The 26405-nt window shown below is 35.3% G+C and overlaps 2 protein-coding genes across 3 annotated transcripts; both read right to left on the bottom strand.

The window, feature by feature from the left end:
• Positions 1-7098: 7098 nt before the first annotated feature.
• LOC149391137 (uncharacterized) lies at positions 7099-10177 on the bottom strand. Its single transcript, XM_089621467.1, has 2 exons — positions 9738-10177; positions 7099-8049 (listed from the first exon to the last, which is right to left on the bottom strand). The coding sequence occupies exons 1-2, from the start codon at positions 10051-10053 to the stop codon at positions 7703-7705; spliced, it is 663 nt and encodes a 220-aa protein (XP_089477593.1). The 5' UTR covers positions 10054-10177; the 3' UTR covers positions 7099-7702.
• A 4213-nt stretch (positions 10178-14390) lies between these two features.
• Positions 14391-20848, bottom strand: LACS9 (long chain acyl-CoA synthetase 9). Of its 2 annotated transcripts, none has more exons than XM_089619053.1 (12): positions 20625-20848; positions 19172-19676; positions 18972-19052; positions 18456-18713; positions 17940-18071; positions 17634-17807; positions 16783-17012; positions 16371-16488; positions 15779-15910; positions 15547-15681; positions 15257-15463; positions 14391-15084 (listed from the first exon to the last, which is right to left on the bottom strand). In XM_089619053.1, exons 2-12 carry the CDS (start codon positions 19616-19618, stop codon positions 14923-14925), a joined length of 2076 nt encoding a protein of 691 aa, XP_089475179.1. In that variant the 5' UTR covers positions 19619-19676; positions 20625-20848; the 3' UTR covers positions 14391-14922. The 2 variants fall into 2 exon arrangements, with proteins under 2 accessions (XP_089475179.1, XP_089475178.1); XM_089619052.1 differs by having other exon boundaries at positions 20735-20848.
• Positions 20849-26405: the final 5557 nt, after the last annotated feature.

The following is a 26405-nucleotide window of genomic DNA, read 5'->3' as shown; positions in this document are numbered from 1 at the left end:
GCATATTCGTGCGTACCGGAAGAAGCTTCAAATCCCCACGTTTCAGATGATCTCGAATGAAGTGACAGTCAACTTCAGTGTGCTTGGTTCTTTCATGAAACGCCGGATTAGTAGCAATGTGCATTGCTGCATTGTTGTCGCAGTAAAGCATTGTGTGAGCCTGTTGCTTGATCTTCAAGTCACGCAGAATTTGTTGGAGCCAAAGAAGCTCACTTGTTGCAGACCCCATTGCTCGATATTCAGATTCAGCAGAAGAGCGCGAGACTGTGAATTATTTCTTAGACTTCCAAGCTACCAATGAATCTCCTAGAAACACACAATAACCTGTAATGGAACGTCTAGTGTCAGGGCATGTGCTCCAATCCGCATCCGAGAAACCACGCAGCTGCATAGGGGAAACTGCTGAGTAGAAGAGCCCTAACGACGGCTGACTCTTCAAATATAGCAGGAGATGATTTGCAGCTTGTTGATGGAGACCACGAGGGGCTGAGATATAACGACTCAGCTGATGTACATCAAACGTTATGTCAGGTCTGGTTATGGTGAGATAAAGCAATCTCCCAACTAGCCTTCTATAACTCGCAACATCCTCAATCAAGTCACCATATGTCTCATTGAGAGTGACCCGTGGATCCATATGGGTTTTGCAGGCTTGGACTCCAAGAAACCCATGTCATTGAGGATATTCAGAGCATATTAGCGTTGACTGACCAATAACCCTGATTTGGACCTGGCAATCTCCAAACCCAAAAAATACTTGAGAGCTCCCAAGTCCTTGACTTTAAACTTGGTCTTCAGGTAACTTTTGACTCCTTCAATAACCTGTTGACTTGGACTGGCTATGACAATGTCATCCACGTATAGTACTATGGGCACAAAAGAGGGTCCAGAGCCACGTGTGAAGAGAGAATAATCAGCTTTGGATTGAGAAAAACCAAAAGCTAATAGAACCTCAGTGAATTTCAGGTTCCACTGTCTGGAAGCCTGTTTGAGCCCATATATGGACTTGTGTAAGTGACACAACAATCCGTTAGTGCTTGACTCCCCCTGAGTGAGAACACCTGGAGGCAGTCATGTATACTTCCTCATGGAGATCAACATTGAGGAAGGCATTGTTAACATCCATTTGAGCCAAGAACCAGTCCTTTGCCGCTGCAACAGGCAGAATCATTTTCACTGTGACCAGTTTAGCCACAGGTGAGAAAGTCTCTGTGTAATCCAACCCTTCTTGCTGTGTATATCCCTTTTTCCACCAGCCTAGCTTTTCTCCTTGGCAAGGTGCCATCTGCATGAAACTTGTTCTTGTATAGACATCTGCATTTAATAGGCTTCTTGCATGCTGTGAGATAGACAATGGACCACGTGTGGTTTGCGCTCATAGCATCCAATTCTTCTTTCATTGCTGCCCTCCAGTCCTCAGATTTGACTGCTTGGTGATAGAACTCTGGTTCAAACGTAGATGAAATTGCAAGGATAAAAGCTTTATATGATGCAGATAAGCCATAAATAGATAAAACATAACTAATGAGATGTGGAGAAGTGTAAGAAGCAGAGTGCTCAAGCATGGCTTGAGCCAGGTCACAGTGATAGTCCTGTAGGTAGGAGGGTGGTTTGGAAATCCTTGAGGACTTTCTTGGACTGCTAGAATCACGATGCTGATCTTGGGTGGTATGGTCAACCTGGTCATGCACATCCTGGTTATGAACATTCTTATCATAGTCATCTTGTGAGAGTGTATCACTTGCTTGATCTTCTCCATGTGAATTATGTAGAGGGATATCATGAGTGAGAGTATTATCATCACAAGAGACTGGATTGGTCACACGATGACTCATGTCGTTATGAATACTAACAGGTAATTCACCTAAGTTAGTGGTAGCAGGGAGAACAATATCATGTAAAAGATCAACATGTTTTGAATGTGGGGTAGATTTAGTAGCAGCATAGGGAAAGATATTTTCATGGAACACTACATCTCTAGAGATAAACACTTCTTGAGAGCTGAGGTCAAGAAGCATGTAACCTTTCACACCATAAGGGTACCCAATGAACACATATTTACGTGATTGTGGCTCAAACTTGGTCCTTTTGTTGTGCAGTGTGGAAGCAAACGCTAGACTGCCAAACACTCTCAAGTTACCATAGTCAACCTATTTGTTAAAAAGAACATCATAGGTTGTCTTGCCATGCAAGACATGAGAGGGACTCCTATTTATCAAATAGGCACTAGTCAAGATACAATAAGACCAAAACTCAATAGGTAGGTGGGATTGAAAAAGGAGAGCCCGACCAACATTCAAAAGATGTTGGTGTTTTTTCTCAACCATTGCATTTTACTGTGGTGTTTCAACGCAAGAAAAATGATGCATAATCCCTTTGGAAGCAAAGAAGTCAGTGAAAGTAAGCTCCTTGGTATTATCAGATCTAAAACATTTCACAGACTTTCCAAGTTGTTTCTTGATAAAAGTAATGAAAGTAGGAACAAACTTTAACACATCATATTTGCTTTTCAACAAATAGACCCATGTAAAACGACTAAGATCATCAACCAAAGTGAGAAAGAATCTATAACCATTGTGTGATACAGTGTGAAAGGGACCCCACACGTCACCATGAATCAGGTCTAAGACATTATTACTAGTATTGAGGGAATTTCCAAAAGGTAAGCGATGCTGTTTTGCCATAGGACATATATTACAAGGTTCAGAGGATTGAGTGAGAGAGCTGAACCGTAAAACATCCTTTAAGGAGTAAATCTTCTTGTAGAAAGGATGACCTAGCCTGTTGTGCCAAACTCTTGCTGAGACTGAGTTGATGAAGCTTGTGTTGTCTTCAGTCAGCATATAGAGGTCATCAACTTGGTCAGCCTTCCCAATCATCCTCTTCTTGGATGAATCCAGGATAACAAATCCTGAGTCAGTGAAGGTAATAGTTGCTTTGTTGTTTTTAGTGATAGCACTACCAGACAACAAATTGTACTTGAACACAGGAACATATAGGACTTCATGAAGAGTAAGTTCAGAATTTACTTTAATATCTCCAAAGAAATGGACAGAAATCACATTGTTGTTAGGTAAGGTGACACTCGATCTATAAATGGGATGCAAAGATATGAACATGGACTTCTGATTGCAGATGTGCTTAGAAGCACCGGAAACAAGAATCCAGGATTTACCAAAGCTATTTGTCGAATGCACAACCTTTACAGAACAACAAAAACCTGTTTGGCAAGATGCAAAGTTGGCATCAGCTATGGATTTGATTGAAGAGGATGTCGTGGACTTGAGCTTGTTGGAGAGGATCTCTATGAGTTAATGGCACTGATCGTCAGTGAGAGCGTTGATGGATGCACTTCGACAGTTCTCTTGCTGATTCTCCACATTGTTGCTCGCAGACTTTGATTTTGGTGTGTAGCCTAGAGGATAACCATGAATCTTGAAACATTTGTCTATGGTGTGGCCAAGAATCTTGCAGTGAGTGCAGTAAGGACGATCTTTCTTGTTGATCTTCCTTGTCGCCGAGTCATCTTTGGTCGTCATCGTCATGATGTTTGACTGATCTTGTGTGGCAGATTCCAATCCAACCGCTCTGTGTTTCTCTTCTTGAGCAATAAGAGAGAATACTTTGTTGATCGGCGGTATTGGATCAAGGAGTAGAATCTGACCTCGCGAGTTGGCGCACGAGTCATTCATTCCCATCAAGAAGATCATGACGTATACATTCTCGTTGAACGCTGCTAGGTCCTTCATCGCGCCACATTTGCAGCCTCCATACGAGCAGTTAGGCTTGAAATTCTGGAAATCTTCCCATAGAGACTTGATCCTGGTGAAATGCGCAGACACTGACCTGGAATCTTGAGTCAAATTGACTAGGTCTCTCAGGACTTGAAAGATCCTATGGTTGTTGCTCTGTTGGAAGCGTTATTGAAGATTCTTCCAAACAGCCTCAGCAGAGTCTCCAAACTGAATACTAGCCGCGATCATTGTTGTTTATTTTCCAAGAATTAAATCTCGGATTGTCCGGCTGAGGTTTGGTGATGGTTCCATCAACGAAACCCAATTTATTCTTCACAGACAGAGCAATGAGCATCGAACGACTCCACGATGCATAGTTATCACCATTGAGAAGCTGAGAGACGAGGATAGCTCCTGGATTGTCGCTGTGATGGAGATAGTACGGATTTTCCATCGGATCTTCGATTGGGAGCTTCTCAGGTGCGACGATAGGCTGTGAGTCTTTCAGATCCATTGTTGCGTGAGGAAAAAGGAAGAACAGATCAAAGATCTTGAATAGAGTGCTTGATTTCAGCGAGAATGAGCTCTGATACCATATTGCATCTCACAATCTTGAGAGAGCGAAGAAAGTGAAATAGGAGAGAGAGAGAGAGAGAGAGAGAGAGAGAGAGAAACTCGAAAATGATTCAGAAAGAATATTCTGATTTGATTGAATGAAAATTACCTAGAACTATTACATCAAAACAGGATTTAAAGTATTACACGTCAGTGAAAGGATGAGCTGACGAAAAACTACAAGTCGTTTAACACAAACAACAAACGATAAGAAGGAAAAGAAAACAAAACTTGTAAAACACGCAACACACAATAATAAACTAGACGGATATTTTAATAAATTTTTGCGTAAAGTTTTATCAAATTATGAACAAATATTTATCATGTAGGCAAATATTTTGATTAGCGTAATTATCATTAAGATTCTACCAAAGATCATGTTAGATAGCCTTTTTTTATATATATATATTATCATCTTAAATATCATAAAATATGTTATCGTGTTTGTAGCTAACAAATTAGCATGGATACTTGTTTCAATCTAGATGAATTTGATCACGTGTGTTGTTAGTTTATTTTCGGTGTAAAATTGCAATCCAAGCAAGAATTTGAATTGGGAAAATTTCAAAATTGAATTTCATTCTAACTCGTATCAAGACTCAAGTTTAAGTATCTATTATACCAAAATTCTCAGAATATGGATACGTAACTTCACATATCGACGACGTGTAAGGAGAGCTATTAGAATTTTAGTTTCTAGAAGAATTGTTTTATCTTATTTTGTGGAGATTCGATATAACCTACATACTAAACCATTTGAATAGGCTATTCACGATGTATAATTCTCTGTATACACGAACTGTAAAATTTAGCATATATAAACGACATATTAAACCATTCGAATAGGTGATTCACCATGTATAATCCTACAGCTTAACTCGAGATTTTTCTAGCACAAGTGTGGTTTGTTCATCATCAACTCTTATCGCTCTGATGGATCGTGATATTAATAGATACTTCTTAACTAAATTATGACTCAAAGTTATGTTTAATTTGTTGAAATAAAAGAAGTAGTAATTTATAGTGGTGATCGTATCACTAGTGATTAAATTATTTTCTTATAAAGATTCTTGACAACACAAAATAAGCATATAATTGACTATTATTTTTTTTATTATCTAATTCTAGCAACAAATAAGAAGATGAGTACTCTTTTAACGACATTTTTATACTCATTTTCGTTTTTATACCTAACGTTAAGTGTTATTTCAATGTTGATCGAGTTTACTCATCAAGTATAAAAATGTCGTTGAAAGAGTACTCATTATTGTTTGATTCTAATGTTGAGTGAATCTAACTTAAGATTAAATATATTTTTATGTTAAAGTTTTCTAAGGGCTATATTTAAGCTTAAATATATATATATATATATATATATATATATATATATATTAAGCTTAAATATATATATTAAGGTAAAATGTTTGCATGCGGAGATGCAATATAATATCACTTGAAAAAAAATGGCAACTTGAGAACCACTATTTATATCAATTTGGTCAAAAAGTGAATGATATAGATGATTGCCCGTGACGTCCCCTTCTTGGTATTTGTTTGTTTTCTTTCATGTTTTGGCATATGATAAAGTTTTAATTTGTATATTCTCTAATTATTACGAGTCTGATAATTGGTGTAGTTGACAGTAGTTGATGTCTCACTTCATCTAATTAATGACTCACTTATTCTCAAATGCTTGTATATATATACATATAAAAACATAAACCAAAATGCTCTTTCACATTAGAGAAAAGGGAAAGAAGAGCAAAATACCCCACAAGAGAGACTGCTTTGTAGCAGAGCCTTTAACTTGTTCACAAAGCCACCACAAAATTTCCACAATACTTTTATAGCATTTTCATCGACTTATTTTCAAAGAGGACATGATGTGAGGTGAGGTCGATGGAGAACTATTAAAAAATTTAAATAAAAAGAAAACTCTTCTTTTTTCCTTCTTTTATTTGAGAACACTGAAGATTCAATATCTTGTCAGTATCGTCAATTACATATACATGAACTTTTATAAAAGTCTACAGCGGTCCAATTACACCACAAATGGGCCCAATTGAAGAGCAAGAAAAGCCAGATTGGGCCAACTTGTTCCGATCAAGGGAACAACCACACAAATTAGGCCTTATCATCACTCTTCACACACTTGGGATGTTTTGCACGTGCATTCGGGTGAATTATTTGATCCCAAAAAATATATTTATCAACTCCGATCTTGTTATTCATTATGGGCTATGTCATTTTTAAAAGACGAAAAAAAAATGGATCAACAAAAATATCCAGCTAAGAGATGGTGACAATACGAATTAAATTTAGATACAACCATATAGGTGCATATGGGAGTGTTATATAATGAGAGAGAGAAAGGTATAATAATCTAATTGGAGATAGGGGATATAAAGGAAAAGAAAGAAATATGAAAAAATTATATAAAATAGTCATATAAAATTAATTAATTAATAAAATAGTTAAATTTTCAAGTTTTAAGTAACATAATTAAAGTTATATAGTAAAAAAAAATTGACACTGTTATTAAAAATTTTGACGAATTATATAAACAATTTATCACTTTCTGTATACACATGATCAAAATAAATATTGAAATTTGGTGTTTATACATTTTAAGTATAAACACTAATTACAAATAAATTTTAGCTATTTTACAAATTCATTGTTAATTTTAATTAGCTATATATATAAATAATAATAATAATAATAATAATAATAATAATAATAATAATAATAATAATAATAACAAGAGCAGAGAGATATATACAATTTCCAATTTGAAACATTTGGTTAGTGGGAAAAGGAAACAAGATATATTCCATGAGAAAGGACAACTATAAGACAATTTTCCAGCCCCATAACCATAACCATGGACCCCAAACATATATGCTCCATTGTTTTCCACTATATATGCAATAGGTGAGCCTAACATGGGTGTTTTGCCTAACAAAGTTTGCCATGTGAAAAAAGGAATAAATACTTACAATACAAGCTTATCTTATATTTATATACATATCACCCGAAGCCATAGCCATGCTTCAAGAATAATATTATCCGTTTACAGCCTGTGCTGTTTTATATATATTAAAAAGAAATTAACGAAGATAACACAAAGCAAAAAAGACCACAAAAGGACTCGATTTTTTTTCAATAGTGCTAAAGTACCAATTGACTCTACCACGTCTTTTTTTCTTTTTCAGTAATAATAATAATGCACGACTTTACAGTCACTCGCTTTGTTCCTTCCCACAAAGATTAAAACTATAGGAAATAATAAATTTTGAGAGGAAGAAAGAAAAAAAAAAGTGATCAAAGAAAGGAAGTCAATTTGGTGATCTCTATCTCTTTCTTGTGAAATTTCTTATCCATCCTTTCCTCACCTTCACGCCTTCTACTTTGTTGCTGACGTGGCAGGCGGTCCCTTTGGTGGACCTCTTCCACCTGACGACGTGGAAGAGGTGGCCAATGCGCTTTCGCCACCTCAGCGATGAGACACGTGGCTTCCCGTGCTCGATCACGGTTTTGGTCTCCTTGGGCTGCGATTGGGCCTTTCCAGTCCTACGTGGCACCATCGTGGGCTTCTCTTGTGGGACATTTGACACTTTGGTCATTTCATTGGTTGTGCTGTTTTTCTTCTCCCACGAGGCTGTTCCATTCTCTCCGAACTTTATTGATATGAACGAGTCTGTTGGAAATTAAAATTTTAGATTGAATGTTTTTTCTTTTTTTACTTAATTTTATGGTATATAAACAGCTTAATAATAAGGACTTCGGATCAAGAAATGTATATGTAGGCTACAGAAAATTAGCTATTTTTTAGAGATTGATTAATAAAATTGAAAATAATTCATCAATATGATATGTGTTTGGCTTAACTTAATAAAACTAATTTTAGCTTTTTTAAAATAACTAACCGTGTTTTAAAGTGTTTGATAAAAATAATTTTTAGTAAAAATTGAAAAATGCTTTTACAAAATATAGAAAAAAAAAATTGGAAAACAAAGGTTGTGTTTGGTAGTTAACTCAAAAAATTTTTGTTTTCTATTTTCTAATTTTTGTAGTTGTACTGAAAAATTATTTTGGAGTTGTTTTCAAAAAGCTGTTTGGTACAGTTTTCATTTTTGTTTTTGAGAAAGTGAAAAAACTGAAAAAAGTGTTTGGTACAGTTTTCAAAAGAGAAGATGAGGAGAAGGAGGAGATAAGAAATTTTTTTCCAAAAACACATTTTATTTGTTTTCAGTTTTCTTTACTTTTTTACAAAACAATTTCAAAATTTTTTGAAACAAACACATTTTCACTTTTTGTTTTCAAAATTTTCAACTCAAAAACTGTTTTTGAGATAAGAACCAAACATGCCCAAAATTTCGTAGTTTATGAGAAAAACAGTTTTTTTTTCAAGAATCTAAAAACACATTTTTTTTTAAACAAAGCTATGATAAACAGTGTCATAATCATAATATTTTATATCACACAGAATTTTTTTTTTGTTACAGTGTTCATTTACATTTTTTTTAATATAGTATTACATAGTTCAAAACGTTTTTTTGTAGGTATAAATCTTTACCCTTTCTTATTATTATAAGAAAATGCAGAAGCTAGCTAGGTTTGTAAAAAAAAAAAAGAAAGAATATTTTAACTATTTGTTCCCTTGCTATTTATATTTATCGAGCTAGTGTCTGGTTCACGTTTGATTTCACTCCTCAGTACATTTATTTATTGAAATTTGGAACGGGCATAAACATGATCATTAGTGCCACATTAATTACATGAGACTTCACATACACACAGACAACAAAAGAAGCATGTCCCAATAAAACACCTATGGAATTTATCACATTCGTACATGTCTAAAAGTTCAAAAAAAACAAAAAAAGGGGGTAAATGTAGCTAATAGGAAATGCAGCTTTTTCAACACATTTGACTAAGCCAGTCTTGACTCAAATGACTCTTACCCCTTATTTGACGGTATTTAATATTTATTTTGGTTCACCTATTTTACCCACTCTAGACTTTTTCTTTTGTTTTCTGATTTTTTTGTTGGTAGCAACTATTCAATTATATTCCAACAAATTTATACTATATCGTTAGGATTTCATGCAGCTATGACAATTGTATACAAAAATATATTAAAAAAATAATAATATATTAGCAAGCTTAGCTTTTTTCCTTTTTTTTTTTTTTTTTTTTGCTGCAAAGCTTGTCTTCTTCAGCACCTAACAAATGAAGCTTGTTGTTATTTTTTTAATTAATCAAAGTTAAAACTAGTTCCAAAATTTGTTTAAAAGTGTGTTTTTATTTTTATTTTTAATGCTCAAATGTCAAATATATTTATTTCTGCACTAAGAATTGAATGAAAAAAAAGAAGGTACTGACCTTCTTGACTAGTGGAAGCATCGTGATCGTTGAGATCATGAGCATCGGATTTCCATGGCCGGAACTCGAGGCGGTGAAGGAGCGAGCTGAAATGGAAGATCTTGTGAAACTTGATGGGCGTTTTCTTGAGATCGGAATTACACGTGGCTTTGTGAGCAGATCTGAGAGGCTTATGAGAAGAACGAAGGCCTTGCGTGGAAGCCAAGACTATGAGCCTCTCGTTGAGGCAAAGCGGACAAACTCCGACCACGACCTCTCTCGGGTGGAAATAGCAACACGGCTTGTCTTCTCTGAAACCATTGTTGTTGTGATTCATTTGAACAAGAAGAAGAAGAGAGATTAGTATATATATTGAGTTTGGATGAGAGGTATTCGTAAGAAGAAATGGGTCACTGAGTGTGTTGTGTGTATTTATATGGCGTGTGTCTGTGTGTGAGAGAGAGAGAGAGAGAAGAGGATTTAAAAGGGATTCTTTAGCTCTAAGTTTTTGTTAAATCGGTCAATAAACTCTGGCCCACCGGAACGCCAATTATTTTTTTCTTTTATATTTTTAGAAGAACCGGAACACCAATATTATTCACTTTGTTATTTGTTTTTGTGGAGGCTTCAACTACGAGAAAGATTCGTATTTGTTTTTTTTTTTATAAATAGTGTGACAACTACTCTCTTTTTTTTTCCTTTTTTTTTACACTAACTAAAAAAATTAGATGGTAAGAAAAATGAGATTTACGATCAGTAGATTCATTCATGAGATTAGCTAAATGTTAACTTTTTTTTTTTTTTTTTAGTTTTTCGATGTTATTATGTAAATGTTAATCAAATTTACTAAAATATGTCTACTTTTTTTTTTTGGTGGTATTCAAGAAACATACAAGGACAATAATTGAATTAAAAGAATGATTTTTATTTCTCGGAAAATTTTACATATTAAGTCACTTGAAACTGGATTTATAATCTAACATGAAGCGTTGGATATGATCATTAATCGGATAGCATTTTACATAATTGTCTATGATATTTTTATACGTTAATTTTAGTAAATAGTTAATTCACAAAAATAAACGAAACGTTAGCTACGGTATCTTTATTTTATGAAAATAGTTTAGTGGCCTATGACTTGATGGAAATTCTCAAAGTATCACGCTTTTGTATCGAGTTATTTAGTTGAAAATATGAAGAATAAGGAATAATTCAAAGATTGATGTGTTAATTTAAGCCACTCGTGATTTTATATTTAATCTCGAGAAATATAAGGTCAAACATTTATGTAGACTAAAACTAGAAAATCTTTGTACTTGAAATGTTTAATTGAACTTGAATATGTATGTGTAATAAAAGCGCGAGATTTTGATTATAAAGAGAAGGTGCTGAATATTTAAAAGTACGTGTATCTTTCCCCAGGAAAAAAATTGAACCTTTCTTACAGAAGTTTTTGTCGCTTTAGATTCTACACTCTTACTTAAACCTAAATCAGTTAAAAATATCATTATAATTCACATGTGACTTAATAATCACATCCCTATATAACACAAATAGTTAATGCATGTTATTGCTGCGATTCAGTTTTAGGATGTGTCGGACTAATTGCGATTATTATTATTATTGATATATATTTTTTTCGACTCTAGTTTATGGCCATTATTCTAGAACTTAAAATATTGAATAATGCAAATGGCGTGTTCCGTATATGTATGCTTATTGAAAAGTAGCACCTAATTTTACTAGCTCCAAGCTTTTCCATGGCTATTTTACAAAGTCAAAAAAGCAAATAAACAACATCACTTTAGATGCTCATGCAAAAGTTTCTTTTTCTTTTCTAAATGGTCTTTCCTTTTCTTTTCTTTTTTTTTTCTTTTTACAACTAATCAAGCTCCGAGAGACAAAAGCTTAAACATGCACCAACTAGCTTGGGAAATTGTAAATGTTTCCTCGAATATTGATCTGCTTAATTTTGCTACTTCAAACTTTTAATTTCTTATTATACTCCCTTACTCCAATATATAATTGACGGTTCTATACACCAATTCAGATGAAAAAACGTATCTCGAAACCCGGATTATCGTCTCAAGAACACCAATAAGAATAGAAAGTATATATATATATATATATATACATATATATATATATATATATATATTCAAATGTGACAGCAATTAATATAGTTGGACTTTGACATAAACCCAATTAGCTAAATGGTTATTAATACAAGTCCTCACGCGTACGGTCAATTTGGGACTCCAGTCTATCAACGTTACTTTCACTTACGTGGAATCATTAATTGCTCAAACTATCTGAGGGCTAAATCAAAGCCTGTTTGTTCGTAACATTTGGCATTTATATAGAATTAGTCACTTGTTCGTAAAATTTAGCGCTGGTCAAATTTTTTGACTCCCATATTGATGATTCCAATTACAGGAATCCTATACCACTCTGACCACAAAAAACGTGATGATACAGATCTAACATAAAAATTAAAAATAAACAGCTCCTATTAGTAGCTCCTGGGAAAATAAAGAGGGTATGGGCATTAGAGTTTAGAAGTCTTGGAACTTGTCATAAAAGTGGATTTTTTTACAATAGTTATCTACTGCAAGGAATATACATCATTGGACGTATTGTTAATTATTTTTCGTTAATTGAGTATTATTAATGAATCACACATTGGAAAGTATATTCGCGCCTACCTACATTTCCAACGAATGTCATTTCACTTTTTTTTAGTGACTCTAAACCTGGTGCTGGATGTTTAATTCCCTTAAATCTAGGAAAATGTTTCTTAGCTTTTAGGGTTATTGTCTCGTATAAGGTGCCGATCAATTAATTAGCTGAATTTTAGTGGAGTCTATTGAAGCATTTATATTTTTTTTCATTATTCTCCTATCGTGTTAGTTACGGTGTTTTTTTTTTTTTTTTTTTAGAAAAATACACTGAGATTTTATTAATAATAGGGTAAAACATTTTCAGATACAAGAGAATAACATCTTACAATGTGTATCATACACTCAAGTCGAAATGAATCTAACACTGAGTACAAATAATAACGCATCTTGTACTTGCTTCCGACCAAGCGAATAGCGCATTCAAAATCGAACACGCATATATAGCTGACTAATTTTCTATTTACGTCCATGAAGTCTCAACACCAATTTTGTAGTCACTACAAGTAGCCATACGATGAGTCTACACGATGAGTCTATACAACTAGCTAACATGTCATTGAAGGCACTACTTTGATCTTAGATTATTAGATATTTGTAACAAGATTGGCGTTCATATTGTACTGTACACAATCTTGACGAGTGATATTAATTAGTGGGAGTATTTATATTCATCTAATCTTCCTAACAAAGAGCCAAACACTTCTTCATAGTATTATATGTATATGTGCATCACTTCACATTGTCACCAATCTTCTTGGTGTTAAAAGGATTATTACTCAAAATATACTTTCTTCTTTTCACCATAACTACGTGATCAAGCTCACATTTAACTGAAGGCCAAAAACTCTCAACATTATAACAAAATTAGCAAAAGTGTCCATTGTGTACATTCTATGTTCAACTCTCGTTTGAATTTTGTTGTTCCTCGCAAGTTTTGCCGCTGGTCGGAGAAATACTCCTCCTTGGACACAATGTGGGTCTAGTTTCTAGATTTTATTTTGTTGTGTTGAATAAGTTTGAAAAAAGAAGAAGAATAGAAGTTCTATACCACATTAACTACTACGTGGAAGAAAGAAATGAGATCAAAACGCTTAGAAAAGCGACGGAAACAAACAAACTAAATGGTCACATGGGTAGACGGGAAAGTGGGGGCAATTTTATTGTTGGGTTGGCTTTAAAGTGAGGTACACATCATTGGACCAAAGTTGGATTACAAATCTCTTTTTTTCTTGTATACATATTAGTCACTTTGCTCGACCTCTCAACACCAAACTCCTCTATTTTTTTTCTTCCTCTTCTTTTTATGTAAATAATACACCAACTTATAAGCTTGATTTTCCATTTCCTCCCCTTCTACGTAAAATGATGGATATAGTACATCCAACTTTCAGTAATCGGTGGTTCTGAATAACCCAAGGGATGTTTCTATTTCATTCCATCAAGCTCACTCACACCACAAAGTGGGCCAACAACATATTGAAATCAGAATGTTGGTTTTTCTTTTAATGAGTCCCTTAAATTTCTCTAAGTTCTTGACTTCTGGTCTATCTAGTTCTCATAGTAATTTATGGGTCGTGACAATTCTGATCATTTTAGTAATACTAATTGTTAGAAGACAATTGACACGAGATATAGCCATAAAAATTAAATGAGAATAATAATAATAATAAAAAAAGACAAAATAACCGCTACTCAGTAGTCATGGCTCATGTGCTTATCATTTGATGATTCTCGTTTAAAATGTAATCTACTTAACCAAATAAAAAATAAAAATAAAATAAAATAAAAATTTAAGGGTCAAAGTGCAATCCATATAATTCAAGGACCACAGCTGTCAATTTGTCTTCCTAAACATTACTGTAAAAGTTGATTGATGGGATTAGGTCAAGGCTAGTAAAAAAAAATATTAAAATCCTAATACAATATGGGTTCAATATCAAAACATTTCCCAGCAGCCCAAAGTATAAAATAACCAAAAAGAATCGAATCGGAAAGTCATGAAAATATGGGAAAGTATCTCAAAGATATATTCCCGTTTCTGCCTTGAAAGAGTCCCACGTAAACCATTGATTAAGGTATGGCAAGTGAAGAAACACGTCCCAAATGTTGGTACAAATCATTTAAAAAAAATACCATACTGATTGAAACTTGAAAGTGACAATTACAGGAAACTAAATAACACCAAACTGATTTTTGCATTCCAACTTATTATACTTTTGAGTTCATTTATATGATTCACTTCTGATGCACAATGAAAAATTACCGAATACTTCTGAGCAAAAAAACAAAAACAAAAACAAAACTTACCGAATTCTTTCGCATAGAACATTCCATGGATTTTATAGTATAAATTGGAACGATTTCTGAACATTGCCCATTGAGTAGCTTAAAGGTCCAAAAATGTGTGCCTCCGATTTGCATAGCACGGTGTGAATCTGGAAATGTGAAAGCATTGAGACTCGGAGGCCGAAAAAGACTGAACTAAGCTGAAGACATAGTGGAGGAATGAACAATATCAATGGCGATTAGGATAGCCGAGAGAGATCATCAGCGAAAGCCTTCCTAATGACATCTCTCTTCAGCTTGAGGGCTGCGGTGACTAAGCCAGATTCAGGAGTCCATGGCTCATGAAGCAACTTGATTTTCGTCGGGATCTCAAATTTCTCAAGACGGGCCTTCTTTGCTTCCTGTGAATCATTTGCGAGTATTATAGTTAATTGTTGAAAAATATAGTATTGGCAGTTTTGTTCACTTATAGCTTTCTTAGTAGTCAAAATGAAACCCAAGTTTACATTTTAAATGGTCTGATATGGTACCAAAGGTTCTGAGTAATTGAAAGTAAGTTCAAAGAAATTGTACCTTTACAAGCGATGCCTGAACTTCCTTGACGGTTTCTTCATTCTTACAGAGATCCTCCAAGTCGGTGAAAGTTATTCCTTTTGTTGAAGCCCATTCTTGGATCGCGGTCTGAGAAACCACAACAAGAGCCACACAGTAGCTATGGAAAGGATCGGCATGAGCCATAATATTCTCGACATAGGGGCTCACAGACAGGACGGCCTCAACCTGTAGGGATATTTTTAATTTATTTTCTAAGGAGAAACAAACTTAGTTAAATAATTTCCGCTTACAGCCTCGTAAATTTGTACCTTTCCTAGTGAGACATACTCTCCGTGCTGAAGTTTGACAATGTCCTTTTTGCGGTCAATTATCTCAAGACAGCCATCGGAATGAAACCGCCCAACGTCGCCGGTGTAGAACCACCTCATTCCCGTCTCATCGACCTTTTCAGGACCAAAATAACGGTTTCAAATCATTAACTTCTTCACGAGTAGGCCGTTGATAAGTAACAAATGTATTGAGAGGTAGATATTGCTATACCTTGTATGATTCTCTAGTTTTCTCTTCGTTTTTGAAATACCCAAGAGTCACGCTTGGACCGCCAATTACAATTTCTCCACGAGGCATAGGGGAATCACTTGTTAGGTATCCGCCTTCAGACCAGTCAATTAGCTACGAGCAAAATAAAATTTGTTTATGTGTTAAGAGACCAGATTTCCAGCTGCATCTAATTAAAGCACAGGTAGAAAGAGAGTCATAGGGACCAATATGGCATAAAGGATAATTTGAGCCTGAAACGGCATCAAGAAACAGAGTTGTTGAATTTTTTATTTTTTTATTTTTTATCTGTACAAGTGCTCGTCTATCAACACACTAATGTATCAAATGCTTTTCTCTATCACTTTAAGCATCAAGTCTGTAATCATGATGCTCTACAACTCCTCTACTGTGATTGTACATTTAACACTATAGGAACGATTTAGTAGGAAAATGAACGAACGCTTCAGAAATGAGGGCAAGGGAAAAACAAAAAATCTAAGGAAAGAGAAAGTTCTTTATATAAATTAAAAAAAAAAAAAAAAAAAAAAAAAAAAAAAAAAACATTGTACCAAGACTTTTAGATATTGCTTACTTTAACATAAGCGCACGGAAGCGGAGCTCCAACACGACCAACAGATGTATCATCAAATTCAGAAAATGTCCCACCAGCACAGGTCTCTGTGAGACCGTACCCTTGTCCAATCGGGACACTGTATTAGTTGCCCAATCAAACTGTCACACAACCTCTTTACGAAAGAAGCAAACAATAGAAATAAACAATACTTGAATAGAAATAATTCAAAAGGAATCCTGCGTAATGGTGCCATGAAATGAATATTCTTTATGTTTTGGAATTGGAAGAGAATGGAGCAAAAAAGGCTCTGGTCCTTGGTCCCTTAAGTTTATTACTGGATAGTTTTTACAATTCAAACCAGCCAAAAGGTTTTCTTTGTCTCAATTGATATGCAAAAAGTCAGGAAAGAGGAGGGGTAGGGTTGACTAACCCAAGACAGACGTTGATGAATCTTTGAGTATCGCCTGAGAGAGGAGCACCGCCAGATAAAACAAAACGGACACGACCTCCCAAAATTGCGCGGACTTTTTTGAAGACGACAAGGTTCCAGAGAAGCCTTTCCAAGCCCCACGCCCCAAGCCAACTGCCATTCAGTGCTGAGAATCTCCGAGAATATGCCAAGTCAAACAGTCTCTTGGATAGCCCACCCTTTGCGTTCACCTGGAGTAATTTTGCACCAAGATAGTAAAAAATCGATTATGATATGAGAGTGAGGTAAATTCATTTATCTTCTTGGAAATAAGATTAATATTCCGTGATTTTACAAGGGTTTTTTTTTATAACTTTTATCCTACGCCAAATACTTAACACGTATTCGTGGATCAAATTGTTGATGGTTTTGTAGGCTTGTTATTTTTATTTTTATTTTACTTCTCTTTGTGTGGGTCCTTAAGCATCAATTTTTCACAATTATTAATATCTATATTTCCCTTCTTTTTATACCCACAGTCCACGCAGGGACGGAACCGGAGATGTAAAGTAGGAGACTACGCAAAAACAAGTTCTTTGTATACTTTTAAGGTAGAATAAAATGCGAAAATTAAAAAACAACCAATAAGTATAAAAAAAACATTGAGGAGAGGCTATAGACCCCTGGGCCTAGCAGTTCGACTGGGAGACCTCCCAGTGGCCCCAAGTTTTCGAGTTATGGTGGATTGAACCTAAGACTGTGCTTAACAACACATCTCTTCATTCATTCTTACACTGGACCAACTCCTTGGATTCATTTGTTAATATCGATACATATATAGGGGATAATTATTTGTGCATAGAAACACAAACCTTCTTGAGTACTCCCTCACGAACTCGATCGAGAATTGCAGGGACGGCTGTCAATAGTGTTGGCATCAGCATGGTAGAGTCCCCTTTAGTTCCCTTTTTGATCTTGTTCGATGTGTCGGTAAGTGTCAATGGTGATCCATATCCTATAGCTGCCCCCGCAGCAGCCATGACATTCTTCAACACGAATAGTTGATCGTAATTAAGATTAATAGAAGAAATATTAAAATGGAAGTACAATGGATGGAAATTTCCTCTGAAAGTAGACTTAAAGTTCGATAATTTAATTAACAAATATAGAATTCATACCTCAGCCGCCAGTTCAAGGATATGAGCAAGAGGAAGATACGCCAAATAGACATCATTTTTGTTTAGGTTAGGAACAATTGTCATCACAGCAGAAACTGTAGCCAGGAGATTAGCATGTGTCATCATCACACCCTGTAAAAATTAGAAGAAATAAGATGGAATGTTAATTCTGTACCACGGTAGATTGAAAAGAAGAAAAAAAAAAAAATCAATTGTGAACATTGTACTGGTTGTTTCTAAACTGGTCAACAGCAAGATTCAAGAAGGAAAATAATATTATCATGAACCTCAACGCATACCCGTATGAACAAGTGAAGACTAATCAAAATCCAAGAAAATAAATCAGAATTTAAAGTCCAGAAGTTTATCCTGATGAGGCAATTCTGTAGGAATTTTTTACTTCTGTCTTGTTAGATATGAAAATGGATTACAAAACAACCAACAAGCATAACAACTGTAATAATGATAAATAAAATAAAATAAAAACACCAACTTAAAAAAATAAGAATGTGATACCTTGGGAAGCCCTGTACTCCCGCTAGTATACATAATGACAGCAACATCAGCAGGAAGAGGTAAGTCCTCTTCAATTGGATTTTCTCGACCAAGTCTCTCAACATCAGCAAACATATTTATACTCCAAACATTGTTCTGCTCAGTTGATGAGATTTCATCATCCATACAAATTATGCGTTTCACTGAATCAAGTTGTTTGCTTAAGTCCAATAGTTTCTTTAGTTCCTTATGCCCGCAGATCACAGTCGTGGCCTCTGTCTGGAGAGAGGAAAATATCATACAATATTCAGAGGATGTAAGATGCCAAAACCAGAACCTAGGTACTAAAGTTGAACAAATTGGAAGCAAGAAGCTTAGATGGAAAGATCGGTGACAGTGTATTAGATTTGTAGCACCAGTGACAAGAAAGACTCCGAGCAATGGATGAGGCCAACTTGGTAATGTACCAAAAGAAAGATATACAGATGGGTAAATGCGGAGAGAGAGAGAGAGAGAGAGAGAGAGAGAGAGAGAGACCTCATTTAACAAGTGACAGATAGCTTCGTCGCCCAGAGATGCATACATGGTGACGACAGTGACATTGCGTCTAAAGCAACCCTGAGAAGAGAACACCGTTCAAACATATTACATATCCTGCAACTCTACACTTCATACAAAATCACGGTCCTATAATGTGTTGAACGAGAAAGAATAAGAATCAATGGAAGAAGTAGCACCTGCAATGCGATGAACCACTCTTCTCTTGTGTCAGAAAAGATTGCTACTCGTTCGTCCTTTCCGTGCCCAAGTTGAGCTAAGCCAGAAGCAAATGCGCACACAGATTCAAATGCTTTCCCATAGCTAAGCCATTGGTACTCTCCCAAATGAAGCTTCTCAAAGGACTTCCCTTCACTTGTGACCTCGATCTCCCTCGATATCAGCTTCCGGGTCCCAAGGAAGCACTTTTCTTGGTACTTTTTGCACGATTGCTCAAAAAGCTCTGCAAGAGTTGTTATGCCTTCCCATGCAGTTTCTACCGTGTAAGTGAAGCGCCGGTTTCTGATTGCATGTCCAGGCTCCCCACCAACATCGACAGGAAGCCCTCGTTTCTTTTCACTCTTTGAATTGCAAAAAACGAGACTCACCACAAGAGGAACAATGAGACCAACAATATATGGAGTCATCTTTCAACCACTAGATACCTAACTTCCAACAGAATATTCAACCTTAACCCTTTGAACCCTGCTATTTTGGTAGTGATGTCAGACACAAATATATATACATCATTTTAGAATCATAATTTATCAACCAAAATATGAAATACCCAATAGATAGCTGAAACAGAACGATCCAATAAGAAAAGGTGTTGCAAATTGCAACCATACACGATCAAATTAAAGTCCATTTTTATTGCGGATGTAAATTCAGAAACATCACAGTTAAAACATAATGGAGATGGCAATTAAATGGAAAAACTCAATACACTTTTTTCCGATATTAAATTATTCTCTATGGAAAAAATATATTATATATATAATCTGGATCCAACAAAACATTTTAGCTGAACATAAGACAAAATTCTGTGTCAGTCCAGAGTTTATTTGAGTGACATAGGATTGAAATCATGCGGATGTAAGCCTTAGAAGTGAAATAAAAGCCATGAGAAATAAGTTCTCTGACCTACTACAACCTAGTCCTTGAGTAAATCAGACCAAATCTCCTCTTACGGCAGATTTAATTTTATCAGCTTTACCAACAACTGACAAGTTTTGACATAAAGAAAATTATACCTATTTCCATGTACTTAACGACGTGAAAATGAAGCTCTGACTGAAAATAAACAATCAAGTATTCAGAATCGCATTTATAACTAATTTGCAGACACAGACCAAACAAACACAAACACAAACACAGATACACACGACTATTTCGCTTCGGTTCTAGTATTACCTAAACAAGCAAAAACCAGCAATAAAAAATCTTCTCATTTCCTATGAATTCGTTTGACCATAGCATCTCCACGTTCAACATAAATTCAACATTCGACACAGAACGAAGGAACAGTCCAAACTCATCGAGCTACATTTCACGCGAAAAACTTAACATAGAAATTCAAATCGCCGAAGACAATCGATGATTCTCTGAATCGAGTATCGAAAGGAAAAACAGAGCGGTGATTCGGAGAAGTACCTCGAAGGAAAAGCCAGAGCGAAGAAAAACTCAGACAGTAACCGATTTCTGAGAATCGAGAGCTCTTAGGGAGATTTGCGGAAGATCAAAGAAGAGAGAGAAATACATACCTGAATATATATTGGCGGAGAGATCGAGAAGAAGAAGGTTTGGAGTTTCTTTCAGGAGGAGCAAGAAATATAGGCCGTGCTTTCCATTTCATTCATACGTTCTTCCTTTCTTTTATTTGTATTTTTTTCCTTTTTGTCTTTGTTCTAATTCAGTAAAAATAATGTGGGCCCATTATAAAAAGTAATAATGACTGACTGAACACAGAAGAAAATACAAATACTGAGCACCTCTCGAGTTATGTATGTGTTGCAGCGAAATATTACTAGAGAACGAATCAACGATCAATAAATCCTTTACTAAATTATTGTGTTTATAAATTTAGGAGATATTATGTGAAAAATGCTTAGTACGATTTTACAATTATAACAATACTAGTAGTGAATGCATGATGTGTCAATATATGTTCTTTTATAATGTATCGAAATTAAAAACTAAAAGATTATTCAATGTGGAGAATGTAGCTATTGTGAACTCAACCAGAAATTTAATTACAATAAATGTAATTAATTTAGGTTTAAAAGTCCTCAGTTCTTTTATATCAAAATTTTTATAACATTGGAGAAAATCGCAGAGAGATTTTTTTTTTTTTTTTTTTTTTTTTGCTATAAAGGAGCGTGGAGATCTAAAGCGTGCCTTGATGTGGGTTTTTTTTTTTTTTTTTTTTTTTAACGTGCCTTGATGTGGTTGTGTGATGAACGAGGTCCACAGCTACACTGGATCCTATTGGTTGGTATAATTTATCTCATGCAATATAACGTTTGTTTCATTTATATATTTTGTGATAAAAATTTCGTGACAAAAAAATCAATACGGAGTAAATAGATGTTTCATTTAAGTAAGGCCTTAATGGTCGTATTAAAATCCCCTGTAAAAAAAAAATGTGTCTCCGTTAATGTAAAGTTATAAGTGACAAGCCTAGACGGAGCCAGATGGGGTCAGGGTGGGCCAATGCCCCCTTCAATTTTTGAAAATTATTTTTTTAATCCTAAATTTTTATATTTTTTATAATTTTACCCATAAATTTTATTAATAATTATGTTTTTGACCCAAATTTGGTCAATGCCCCCCCCCCCCCCCTCTCAATTTTTGAAAATTATTTTTTGATCCCAAATTTTTATATTTTTTTATAATTTTACGCCTAAATTTTACTAATAATTATGTTTTTAACCCAAATTTGTAAGTTTTTTTCAATAATGCCCCTCATAAAAAATATTTCTCAAATTTGCCCCCCTTGATTGAAATCATGGCTCCATAGTAATTTTATTTTTATTTTTGTGAGCCCCCAAGTATAATTGAGTTATCTAATGTTTTAGGTAGCTATACATTTACTAGAATTGCACAAAGTTTCTAAATGTCGGGCAAAGTTTTCAAGATAGGTAATTTATATTTTTATATGAATAATATGTCTTATCTTATATTTTTATTTTTTTATTATTGTGAAATTTTTCGTGCTTTAGTAAAAATTTTAGTTTTCTCGAATTATTTTTCTCCTAGCCAGTTAAATATCAACCATGTTAATCACTTTCATCTAACAAAATAATATGAACCGGTGTTCAAATTTAATTTATGCTTTTCTTGTTAGTTTATACTTTAACATATTGGTCATACTTTTTAGAATTAATCCCATTTATACTCCATGGACTCGTACCTCGGTTACATTTCACCCCATGTATTCGGAAATGTTGCAGAACTAATCTCAGAACTTAGACACGTGTTACAACTTGCCACTTCCGTCAGTATTTGGACGTTAAATTATAACGGTTTGATGATGTGGCATGATTTTAAAGGCTTTATTGGTGAAATTATGATTTTACCCCTGACTTAGTTTATTTGAAGTGAAAAAGAAATTGAAAACTAAAATCTAAATGAAATAAGCTGGAATAATAAATAGAAGAAGGAACTAAATCACGAATAATAAATAGAAGCTGGAATAATAAATAGAAAATCCCAAATCAAAAATAAATCGCGATTTCGGCTGAACCCTAGATCGCAAAAAAAAAAACCTTATTCCCGAAACAAAACCCTAATCCAATCTGTTGTTCGTCAATGGCGTCGTCTTCCACGAGTAATTTCTCTGATGGAGTCGACGATGGGCATTCCGATGACAAGCAGAGGCCGCGGTGTCGATGCAAGATGGCGTGTGTTCTGCGGACGGCGTGGAAAGGTGATCATCCTGGTCGGCGTTTTTATGGGTGTTCAAGATACAAGGTAATTGATATTTCCCCTATTCTCGTCTTTGTTGTTGTTTTGGGTTACTGATTTCGTATCCTTGTTTTATAGCAGAGTCCCGACGATAGAGGTTGTGGTATATTGATTTGGGTTGATCCTGAGATGTGTAAAAGGTCAGTTCAAATAATTCCTGGTTTACTTAAAAGGATTAACAATCTTGAAGCTGCTTTGAAACAAGTTGAAGTGTCAAAGAATTATGGTTATGCCGGAGATGAAGACGAGCTGAATAGACCGAGGGAGAAGATAGCTACAGAAGCGCAAAAGATCAAGTTTTATATGGTTCTCATCATGCTTGCTCTTGTTTATGTCATCTGTTTCAAATAAGTAAATGTTTTGAATTGATTGTGGTTGTATGTAATTGTCAAATTATGCTGTAATGTTTTGGGGATTATGATAGTTGAAGTTTGGTCTAAACTTCGTAATTGGTATTTTGTAATGTAAATTGGTATTTTGTAATGGAATGCTGAATTTTCTAGCTTGGGATCTGAAGTTTGGTTTTAGTTTGGCATTGACAAAAGATCTGATACCTTAGTAATGAATAAAAAGCCATTAAAATTGTCAAAGCCACAAATCTAATACATTGTCAATAAAAAGCCATAACAACTTGTCAATAAAAGCCACAAATCTGAAACATTGTCAATACAGAAAGAAATAATTTTGATACACATAATTCATAGATTTTCCACCAAGTTTTGTGAACTTGTCACCCAAAAAAAGTACTCAGTTTTGTGAATTTGTCACCCAAAAAAAAGCAAGTACATGATCTAAAAAGAAAAAGGCATTTCATTGTCTTTACATCCAATCTCCAAATAAAGTTCTTGGTAGAAGGCCGAAACGCCTGGTCGGGACCCGGTTAATTCGAGGACTCCGCTGCAATAAAAAAGTTTATGAGTAATGACCACATACAAATAACAGAATTGGGGTTAAGAGTTGTTGAGTTTACCCTTATCGGTGCTTGTTGGGCCGGTTGTTGAGTTGATTGCCTCGTACTAGTTGCTTTTTGTGTGTGTTGTTGAGTTGATTGGCTTGATCCTCCACCACGTCCACGTCCCCTTCCACGTTCTTCATCTTCAGCATCTCTAGCCTGTTGATGTGCATCCCTAGCTTGACGTTGTTCTTGTCTCTGCAATATCAAGAAATGTAACCACATTTATAGACATTTATAATCTGCCAACAGAGTTACCAAAATGTGTACAATCTTACCAAATTTTCTTGTTGTCTTCTAAAACATGTAGTGAGGTTGTGGCCATACTTTCCACAGCCAGAACATTTGACTGTGACATGTTTCCTGGTCATTCTAGTCCCACGTGGTGGCACAACCTCATCGTGCTCGAGTCGTCTTAGTTTTTTTGGCCTTCCTGGTCCTACTCTGTTGGGAGGCATACCCATAGGTGTCTTTCCAGGCTCTCCCTCTTCAACTTCTTCAGGCTCTTCCACTTCACAGTCTTGAACTTCTTCTTCTTCTTCAGCTTCAAACTCTTCAACTCCAGGCACTGGGGGCAATAGTCCAGGCTCTTGTACAACAGATGCATCTTGTAGGGGGTGATCAAGATACAAATTCAGTTCTCCAGACTCCTCATACAGCTTTGACACTGCTATAAACAGGCTCAGATCACAGTCCAGGGAAAAGAACTCCCCATAAGGTTCCAAATAGTACATGGGAATCGCTGAGTATCCAAGAGTTTTCTCTACAATCTTGTCTAGCTCCAACAACGACAGTCTTTCCACGTCTACGTGGTCTACGTAGTCAATCCGACCACCAACATAGGTCAAACGCTCATTCACCACTTCCACTCTACCCCCATGGTGAACTTTGAACGTGAACATACCAGACCCTTTAACTGAAACAATAATCAAACAATTTTTAATTAAAATCAACCAAAGTAGTATTAAAATACGACTACTAAACAAATTCAAAAGGACTAAAAATCAATAACAGACAACCACCACCACTGGTCCCCCCATTATTTTGTTTTAAAGATTCTAACGCAAAAAACTAAGGAAACAACAAAACAATAGTGGTCCCTACTCAGATTCTTTACGAAATCGAAACATAACTCCAACCAAAACCAGACAATGCGGTCCCTACACTTTTCAAACCCTGAAAACAGATCCAAACATACATAAAAAGGGTTTCTCACCATATACTGGTCTATTATTCCCCGGCACGCTCTCTGATGAATTTGTCTCTTGACCAGCTCTTCTTTTCGTCGGAGACTTGGGGTTTTTTTCTCCGAGCCTGTGATTTTTTCATCGAGTACGCCGTCGGAGACTTCGCTGGCACGGTTTTTTTCTTTTTCTGTGCCAGAGACTTCATTCTGAAACCTTCTCTAGTGCTGCTAGGGTTCGATTTCGCCGGAGATTTGGATGTCGAAGGTTTCACCATTTTCGCGATGATAGAGCAATCCCTAGATTTGTGTACGCGGGATTTGTTCTTTCATTTTTTTAAAAAGTATTTATATTTTTGAAACAATTGTAATATTTAATAATTAGAATTTCTAATAATTAATATATCTGATTTTAAACAATAAAAGTATTCATAATATGCAAAAATACACTTATACCCTTTCAGACCAGTACACGTGTTAAACACGTGACCACTTAACGTCCAAATACTGACGGAAGTGGCAAGTTGTAACACGTGTCTAACATCTGAGATTAGTTCTGCAACATTTCCGAATCCAGGGGGTGAAATGTAACCGAGGTACGAGTCCATGGGGTATAAATGGGATTAATTCTACTTTTTATTACTCTTCGTGTCTCAAGTCAACCACAAAAAAAAAAACGAGAGAACGGTTAAATTTCATCTTAAAACCAATTGGTATCAAGTAGAGAAGTCCAACCGATATATAAACACATGTCCATTCACACACACAACCGTGATCAGGCCGAGTAACAATCCCCCTCACGCTTCGCGTGGGCCAGGCCAAATTCAAGTTGTGTGAATGTATAAGACTCTGATACCATGTTGAATTCCATCTTAAAACCAATTTGTGTCAAGTGGAGAGGTCCAACCGATACATAAACACATGTCCTTTCACACAATTAATGTGGGACTATCCCACTTCAATAAGAACAACGGATCGATAAAAATTGTTGTTATTTTTATTTGTTTCTTTACGTGTCCTTTAATACATCTTATGGTGTAAATGACATGATAGGAATAAGATTTTGTGTAATTAAGAGCAAGCAAATTAGGCTGCTGTTTAGGTACGAGAGGTCATTTACTTAAACAAGATTGTTCCCTAATTTTTCTGAATTTATCTTGGGGGCTTTGATATAGCCTTCAAAAAAAAAAAATTGGCATTTGGACACATCTATTAGCCATGTCAATGTTTCTTACGACGGTGACGGAACCTTAGGATTTTGGAGGTCGACGGTGGCGGAATTGATGACTTTATCGATGAAATTGAGGTGATCTTTGAAGTTCTGCCATTGGAG

Source organism: Urtica dioica, chromosome 7 (assembly GCF_054948205.1).
Source record: "Urtica dioica subsp. dioica isolate 48M chromosome 7, U.dioica_male_clone48M_v1_H2, whole genome shotgun sequence".
Taxonomy (NCBI): domain Eukaryota; kingdom Viridiplantae; phylum Streptophyta; class Magnoliopsida; order Rosales; family Urticaceae; genus Urtica; species Urtica dioica.
Note: the sequence above shows the minus strand (reverse complement) of the source record. Positions and strands in the feature narration are given on the sequence as shown.

What these genes read in the sequence shown, in the direction of transcription:
- LOC149391137 (XM_089621467.1), bottom strand. Translation starts at nt 10,053, where the DNA reads ATGAATCACAACAACAATGGTTTCAGAGAAGACAAGCCGTGTTGCTAT. An exon ending in TGCTTCCACTAGTCAAGAAG is followed by an intron (nt 8,050 to 9,737) that starts GTCAGTACCTTC and finishes AATTTCCAACAG; the next exon opens with ACTCGTTCATATCAATAAAG.
- LACS9 (XM_089619053.1), bottom strand. Translation starts at nt 19,618, where the DNA reads ATGACTCCATATATTGTTGGTCTCATTGTTCCTCTTGTGGTGAGTCTC. An exon ending in GTGAGGGAGTACTCAAGAAG is followed by an intron (nt 17,013 to 17,633) that starts GTTTGTGTTTCT and finishes AAATTACTCCAG; the next exon opens with GTGAACGCAAAGGGTGGGCT. An exon ending in AGTATGTCTCACTAGGAAAG is followed by an intron (nt 15,464 to 15,546) that starts GTACAAATTTAC and finishes ATATCCCTACAG; the next exon opens with GTTGAGGCCGTCCTGTCTGT.